This window comes from Chinchilla lanigera, unplaced genomic scaffold (assembly GCF_000276665.1).
Source record: "Chinchilla lanigera isolate Chin_1 unplaced genomic scaffold, ChiLan1.0 scaffold00023, whole genome shotgun sequence".
NCBI classification, from domain to species: domain Eukaryota; kingdom Metazoa; phylum Chordata; class Mammalia; order Rodentia; family Chinchillidae; genus Chinchilla; species Chinchilla lanigera.
The window spans coordinates 22,095,685-22,104,244 of NW_004955424.1; the positions used below are offsets into that span (position 1 = coordinate 22,095,685).

The window sequence follows — 8,560 nt, forward strand, 5'->3', positions numbered from 1 at the left end:
TTTTTCTCCGGTACCGGGAACCGAACTCATGACCTTGCGCTTGCCAGGCAGGCGCTTTGCCGCTGAGCTAAATCCCCAGCCCCTCCTGGTAGAAATTGTGTTTCTATTTTTTTTTTTTTTTCGGTACCAGGAATTGAACTTACAACCTTGCACTTTCCAGGCAGGTGCTGTGCCACTGAGCTAAATCCCCAGCCCCTGTGTTTCTAATTATTAATACAGAATCAGAAGCTGGGCATGGTGGTGCACACCTGTAATCCCAGCACTCAGGAGGCTGAGGCAGGAGGATCTCTGAGAGTTCAAGGTCAGCTTGGGTTATAAAGTGAGCTCCAGTCTGTCCTGGACTGTATAGCGAGACCCTGTCTTAAAAAGACAAAGAAAAAAAAAAGAAATCAGATACGACTTCTTCTTAAACTAAGGATTCACACTGAGCTGCATTCCTCAGCTCTTTTTTATTTTGAGACAGGCTCTCAGTTATTAAGTTGCCAGGCTGGGCTTAAAGTTGAGACCCTCCTGCCTCACTCGGCCTCCCATAATGCTGAGATTACAGGCATTCAGTGCCACATCTGGCAATAATTAATACCTACTATTTTCCAGTAGTATCTCTTCTATCTTCTTTGTGTGTACCTAGATTACTTCACTTTTAAAATACCTTGAACAAAGCCATTTATTTTGTAAAGTTAGATTGTTATTGAATATACTTCAATTATTACATTGTAATAACCATTATGTAAGGAAAGAAAATTTGAAATTAAATGCTATGCAAACAATTTAATTATTATGAAGTATTAAAAGTTAGTGGCGCTTTAGGGTATCACATTGAAATAATACATTTTTCTCCAGATTCAAGATGGAAAAGGTGATGTGACCATTACTAATGATGGTGCTACCATCCTGAAACAAATGCAAGTGTTACATCCAGCAGCCAGAATGGTAAGGATGATTATAAGTAAAGTTTCTTTTTTACGTGTATTGTTTGATATTTGACAGTACTGGAGATAGAATACAGGCCCTCTCACATGCTAGGCAAACAGTCTGCCACATCCCCAGCACTTTATTTTTAATTTTTATTTTGAGACAACGTCTCGCTAAGTTTCCCAGAGTGGGCTCAAACTTGTGATCTCTTCCCTCAGCTTCCTGAGTAGTTGAGATTATGGGTGTGTGCCACCAGCCCAGCTGTTGTTTGATACTTGAGAGTATTTTGTTGATCACATAACACCATTTGAACATGGTGAGGTTTTTCTTTATGCTAAATACGTATTTTTAGGATATATCATGTGTTGCTTTAACGTAAAGTGATAATAAAACACGAATCACCTTGTCTTTAGAAATGTACTATACGGGGTCTGGGGATTTAGCTCAGCGGCAAAGCGCCTGCCTGGCAAGCGCAAGGTCGTGAGTTCGGTTCCCAGTACCGGAGAAAAACCAAAAATAAAAATTAAAAAAAAGATTAAAAAAAAAAAAGAAATGTACTATATGGTTGAGATTAAACATAAATGGTAATTCTTTATTACACATTAGTTTTAGTGTTAGATGGAAGAGAAAAAAAATAATTTTTATTTTGAGAGTACTAAGGATTGTACCCAGCACCTTGCATATGCTAAGTAAACATTCTTTCACTGAGCTACACTTTCATCCCCTAGGCAACAAAATAATTTTTATTGTGTATAAGACAAATCATGTTGTAATTTGCACTCCTGTTTACTTTTTAAATGTCAGTTTAACTAACCGTCACAATTACAGACTTTCAAGTGTCAAGTGAAAAGTCACCGTATCAGTCAAAACAAATGCCTATTTTTTAAAACATCCTACTGGGTTCAGTAGCACATGCCTGTAACCCCTCTTAGTCAGGAGGCTGAGGCAGGAGGATCCCTGAGGAGTTTGAGGCCAGGCTGGACAATACAGTAAGGCTCCCATCTCAAAAAAAGTCCCATTTATTAGGTAAGTATGATCTAAACTGATGCTCAGAGTGCTTCATTTTATAGCTTCCAAGTCCATAGGGTACCTACCTACAATGCAATATTAGTGCTTTTCAGTAGGTCCTTTTCTTTCTTCTTTTTTTTTTCCCCCAGTAGGTCTTTTCTTGAGGTAACTTTTTACAATGTACAATGTGAACCAGAAATTGAAATATCTCCTATGTAAAGAAAGTTAATAAGTAGATTTTATGTGCCACAAACACATCACTTTTCTTTTTAGAGGCGGGAGGCTTTGGTGTTTTGAGACATTGTCTGACTATGTATTCACACTGGCCTTGAGCTCACTGTGTAGTCCAGGCTGGCTTGTAGTGATCCTCCTACCTCAGCCTCCTGAGCACTGAGATTACAGCATGTGCCATCAGAACCTGGCTGATTTTCATTTTTCAGTGAAACTCGAGGTAGGTAGCAAATCAGAAGTCATGAGTCGTATTAAATTTTCAAATTCTGCTTGTGACACTGATGTGTTGATCTGAATTAGATGTTACTGGGTACACACATTTCTCAGTGACCATGCATGTTCTGTTCACATAGCTGGTGGAACTGTCTAAGGCTCAGGATATAGAAGCAGGAGACGGCACCACGTCAGTGGTCATCATTGCTGGCTCTCTGTTAGATTCCTGTACCAAGCTTCTTCAGAAAGGTGAGTAGAAGTGCTCTGTTGCTGAATAAGAGGGCAGAAAAGTTGTGTGTGTGCTTCATTTTCAAGACAAGCATTAAGAAAAGCAAAATTTTTAAGCAGTATAAGATTTAATGTAGAATAAATTTATTAGGAATTTTTAAGATTTGCTGTTTTGTTTCAAATTTTTGCTATGCTTCTTTTTGTATGGTTCTCATTAGAATTGTGCTTTTCAGAAATCAGTGATGGTGTCACTAACCTTAGACTGATATTTGGGAGAGAAAGTAAGGTTTTGGTTTAGTAAATAATGTTCAGTCATAGTAGTGACTCTCCACTCACTCTACTTACACATGCATGATGTTTTGAAAAGTATAAAATGTGTTGATCTTAAGTGTCAAATGCATATCTACTTGATCTGTTTCAAATTAAGTAAAAGTAAATTACTAGCCATAATTAGCAGTAAAGGTTATTTGAGCCTTTCATTATACAACTGATGCATAAGTTAGTTTGTGTTAAGAGTATTTATAGGTTAGGTACCTAGCTCAGCTATAGAGCACTTACATGCACAGAGCCCTGGAGTCCATCCCCAGTACCACACACACAAAAAAAGGAGAAGCATTTGTGATGGCTTTGACATTTTAATGAGTGGAACATTTTTAAATTGTGACAAATAAGTAGTTTATCTGTTATAATTAAATAACTAGACTTTTATAAATAACAGGGATTCATCCAACCATCATTTCTGAGTCATTCCAGAAGGCTTTGGAAAAGGGTCTTGAAATCTTGACTGGTATGTCTCGGCCGGTGGAACTGAGTGACAGAGAAACTTTGTTAAATAGTGCAACCACTTCATTGAACTCTAAGGTGAGAAAAGCACTAAGAGATAGTTGATACATTACAGTTTAAGGTGTGTTACTTTTGTTGCTGCGATTTTTGAAATCCCGGTACATGAGCATCCTCTCAAGTGACACGGTAACTAAAATGTATAACAAATAGGTTATGAGATAAATGACCTGAAAGGCTAATAAAGGGACTAGAATATTTGATAGGCACTATATCCATTTCCAGTATTTCATTTCAACAATGCTTTAATATAGCTAAAGAATTTGTCTGTTGGAAGCCTTTCCATCTCCCTTAAGGACTGCCATAGAATTTTTCTAAGTATGGGTTTTTTTTTATCAATACTGAGGATTGAACCCTCAGAATATAGTACTGAGCTACATCCTTAGCTCCTTTTTTGTTTTACTTTTTGAGAAAAGATCACAAGTTGCCCCAGGCTGGACTTGAACTTCATATCCTTCTGCTTCATCCTTCCAAATCGCTGGGATTACAGACATGCACCACCATGCCCAGCTACTTTTTACTGAATATTAAGTGTGCTAAGCATTGTTATAAGTTACACTTATCTTTATCTTTTTACAAATGTAATCTTTAAGACTTTCAGATTGATAGTCATCCCAATTTATAAGAAAATAGGTCTGAAAAGGTTAATTTACATAAGGCCTACTAAGTTTCTTAGAAAATTTAAAATGAAATAAAAAGTTTTAATAAGCCCAGTCAAAAACAGAACCAGGCTTGGGGGTGCATGCCTATAATCCTAGCACTCGGGAGGGTGAGGCAGGAGGATCCTTGGGAGTTTGAGGCCAGCCTGGGCTACAAAGTGAGCTCAAGGTGAGTCTGAATTGCATAGCAAGACCCTGTCTCAAAAAAAAAACAACAAAAAAAAAAATTGAACAATTAAAAATGCTGTGTCACCATCTAGTTCTGTCATATCATTTGTCATTCACCCTCCCTTCCTACCATTTTTGTTTTCCTCTTTACTTTTGGAATCCTAGGGATTGAACCTGGGCCTCTCCCATGCTAGGCAAGTCAATATTAAACCTACGTGTTGCTTTTCTTTAAATGTTCAATGGAGGGCTGGGGATGTTGCTCAGCTGTAGAGTGCTTGGCTAGCATGCATGAGGCCTTGAGTTCAATCCCCTGTACCACCCAAAAAAGAAAATAAATAAATAAAAATAAACGTTAAATGGAGCGTTAGTTTCAAATGACACTAAATGTTGAGTGTCCCCAGAACTTAATGACAGATAACATGATAGTTGCTGACACTAGTCACAGACTTTAAATTGTGCTTAGCACTAGTTCCACCACTTAAGTTGTGTAATTTTGGGCAATTGGCTTAATCTCTGCATTTCAATCCATCTAAAGATTCAATGAGTTAATATGTGGAAAGTGTTACAGCCGCTGCCTGGTGTATGTAAGGGAAACTGTTCACAATTTGCACAGCCCCAAAAGTAAGAATAAAAGAAAACCTAATACATACTTTTATTTTGTGCATGTGATCACAATTTGAGTAGAAAAGGTGGTATGTAGTGTCTTTATGTGGTTCCTTCTTCTGCCTCAGAAAAAGTGATTAGATCTCCTGAACATCTTCGTCTTTGAAAACTTAGGGTGTTTCCTACTGTGAAGATAACTTTTTCTTCCTCTATTCTAGGTGGTCTCCCAGTATTCAAGTCTACTTTCTCCAATGAGTGTAAATGCGGTAATGAGAGTGATTGACCCTGCCACGGCTACTAGTGTAGATCTTAGAGATATTAAAATAGTTAAGAAGCTTGGGTAAGCATCTCTAATTACAATTTTAATACTGCCATTGGTAAATAGGTGAAATATGTGCCAGCTACCCACAGTGAATGTACTTATTAATGTACTGCAAACCTGTACTGATAAGATTTTTTTATTTTACTGTTGTGAGTTCTCTTTTGAAGGGTGGTTTGGTTTGGTTTTTTAAGACAAGACACAGAGATAACATAAATAAAAGCAAACTTGGACAGCAAACTTTTGGACAGAAAACTTGGTTTAAGTTTCTATTTGTACAAATATAAAACATATGTAGTTTAAACTGTCCTTAAACTCACTATGTTGCCCAGGTTGCTCTTGAACTCTCAGTGATCCTTCTGCCTCAGCATCCAGAGTGTGAGGATTACAGGCATGCACTATAATACCTGGTCAGAAGTTTTTAAGAAGGGGCTGGGGATTTAGCTCAGCGGCAAAGCGCCTGCCTGGCAAGCGCAAGGTCGTGAGTTCGGTTCTCGGTACCGGAGAAAAACCAAAAAAAAAAAAAAAAGTTTTTAAGAATTGCAAAAAATTTTAAAAGGTGATTTAGATGAAAAACGTAGCTTTTTTTTGGTTTTTTGGTTTTTTGATTTTTTTTTTTTCTTTTTTGGGGACAGGGTCTCACTATGCATTTCAGGCTAGCTTTGAACTCACTTTGTAGCCCAGGCTAGCCTCGAACTTGCAGTGATCCTCTTGCCTCAGCATCCTGAGTGCTGGGGTTACAGGCGAGTGCCGCTACGACCTGCTTTTTTTTTTTTTTTTTTTTTTTTAATGGCCTTGTTTTCTTGGAATTTCTGTTAGTATGACAATCTCCAGGTTCTTTGAATAGTCCCTTACACAGTAGTGGATCTAAAAGGTCCAGGAATCAGGTACTAATGTGAGGCTTTCATTGGACTAATGATTTTTAATCTGTTAAACTCTCACCACCTTTTAATAATCCCTCCTTGTTTCCTTTTTTCTTAGTGGGACAATTGATGACTGTGAGTTGGTGGAAGGGCTAGTTCTTACCCAAAAAGTGGCAAATTCCGGCTTAACCAGAGTTGAAAAGGCTAAGATTGGGCTCATTCAGTTTTGTTTGTCTGCTCCCAAAACAGACGTAAGTACAATCTAGACAAAGTTGGTTTTCTGTCTGTTTAATTTCTGATAAATCGGATAACTGTTCATTAAAATAAAAACAGAAAATGCTGATGCTAGTGATTTGAAAAAATGAGCCAGGCAGGGTGGTTCATGCCTCTAATCCCAGCACTTGGGAAGCTGAGACACGAGGATCACTATGAATTCAAGGGCAGCCTGAACTACCTAGTGCTAATCTGTCTCAAAAAAACGAGAAAGAAAATGGAAATAAGTATCAGTCAAAATTGACACAAAAGTAGAACGTGTTGGTACCACAGTTGTTAAGTCTGTAGACTATTGGATAGTCATTGAAATTGTGGTTTACTTCACAGAGGAAGATGAAACAATTAGGGTTATGTGTGAAACTGTAAGATAAGTGTTGATGGGCTTTTCAGGTTCTTTATAACTTTCTGAAAGCAGAATCTTAGCTTGCAGATGTTTTATATTTCTACAAATGGAAAATTAAACCAAGTTTTTTGTACATGTTATATAAGAAATTGCTTTTACTTAATGTTATCTCTGTGTCTTATTGTATAAATGCCATTACTTAAAGAGGATTGCTGGTACTTTGGATTTGTTTTCATATTGCCTTGTGCTGCCATACAAGTTTCCTGTTAATTAAAAGTTTAGTCCACACGAAATTATTGTTATTTGCTGCCATACAAGTTTCCTGTTTCTTAAAAATTTTAGTCCACACAAAATTGTTGTTTGCTGGGCACAGTGGCCCAAGGTCCAGCCCAGCATGGGCAACTCTGACGTAATGATTACCTGTTTTAAGAAAGGGCTGAGGAGCTGGGCATGGTGGTGCACACCTGTAATCCCAGCACTCGGGAGGATGAGGCACGAGGATTGTTGTGAGTTTGAGACCAGTCTAGGCTACAAAGTGCGTTCAAGGCCAACCTGAACTGCATACGGAGACCCTGTCTCAAAAAACACAAATAAATGAATGAATGAATGAATGAGTGAGTGAATGAATAAAAGAGCTAGGGGAGTAACTTAGTTCAAAGGCTTTGGGTGTAATCTCTGGTACCACCCCCTCAATAAACTTGTCTTCTCAACATACCATTTATATAACAAGCCATAGACTGAAAAGGATGCACCTGAAGTTACTTGTTTAGTACATATATTGTTTGTATGAGAAAGTGATACTCAGGAGATAGGGTAATCATTTACGTACCTGTGTTTTTTGTAGTTCTGGCTAGCCTGAAACCCATGGCAAACCTTCCTATCTCAGTGTTCGGAGAACACCGCCACACCGCTCAAGTTTACCTTTTTTTTTTGTTTTGTTTTCTATCACAAAGTCCTTGGAAAAGGTTTGAATAGACCAGGTGTGGTGGCACATACCTATAATCTTATCACTCTGGAGTCTGAGGAAGGTGGGTCTTGGTGAGTTTGACACCACCTGGGCTGCATAGTGAGTTCATGCCAGCCTGAACTGCATAGCTAGAACAGTCCAAATAGACAGCAGCAAATAAAGTTGAAAGTAAGTCTCAAGTTTATGTGAATGTATATCCTTGCAAACATTTTTTGTTTCTATATATAAATTTAATTTTTAGTATTTGTTTTAATTCTGTACGTAATGTTTTCACTTAATCTTTCAGTTTTCTTAAAACATAAAACTCACTTTAAAATTCTTCTGGGGATTGAACCTAAAAATGCCTAAGCGTGTACACTACCACTCTGAGCTTAACGATACAAATTATTATTAATATGTTCTTTTTCTAAACAGATGGATAATCAAATAGTAGTTTCTGACTATGCCCAGATGGACCGAGTACTGCGAGAAGAGAGAGCCTATATTTTAAATTTGGTGAAGCAAATTAAAAAAACGGGGTGTAACGTCCTTCTCATACAGAAGTCTATCCTAAGGTGCGGGAGTATGTGTTTTGTTCAGCCTTAATTATAATTGATTTGGGATACTGACTAGCGGTTGTGGGGGTTTTTTTGGTTGAGGGGGGTTGTCTTTTTGAGACAGGGTCTTGCTATGCAGTTCAGGCTGGCTTTGAGCTCATTTTATAGTCCAGGCTGGTCTTGAACTTGCAGTAATCCTCCTGTTTCAACCTCCCAAGTGCTGGGATTACAGGCATGCACCACCACACATGGCTTACCCACTAGCAGTTTTTAAAGAAATAATTGAGGTGGCTAGATTTACTAGAAATTTAGTGAGTCTGTATGCAAAGTAGCGTCATTCTATTTTGAGTAATGAAAAGTGGATCGTATTTCCTTTGTAATCTTTTTGTTTTGTTTT

The 8,560-nt window shown here is 37.9% G+C and overlaps 1 protein-coding gene across 1 annotated transcript in view; it reads left to right on the plus strand.

Annotated features, from left to right (window-relative positions):
* Positions 1-8,560, plus strand: part of Cct4 (chaperonin containing TCP1, subunit 4 (delta)) — a 19,566-nt gene that overhangs the window by 6,736 nt on the left and 4,270 nt on the right. Inside the window, exons 3-8 of the mRNA XM_005385733.2 lie at positions 841-930; positions 2,505-2,613; positions 3,311-3,453; positions 5,081-5,202; positions 6,163-6,295; positions 8,042-8,181. Coding sequence (XP_005385790.1) covers positions 841-930; positions 2,505-2,613; positions 3,311-3,453; positions 5,081-5,202; positions 6,163-6,295; positions 8,042-8,181 — 737 coding nt within the window. The remainder of the gene's footprint in view (positions 1-840; positions 931-2,504; positions 2,614-3,310; positions 3,454-5,080; positions 5,203-6,162; positions 6,296-8,041; positions 8,182-8,560) is intronic.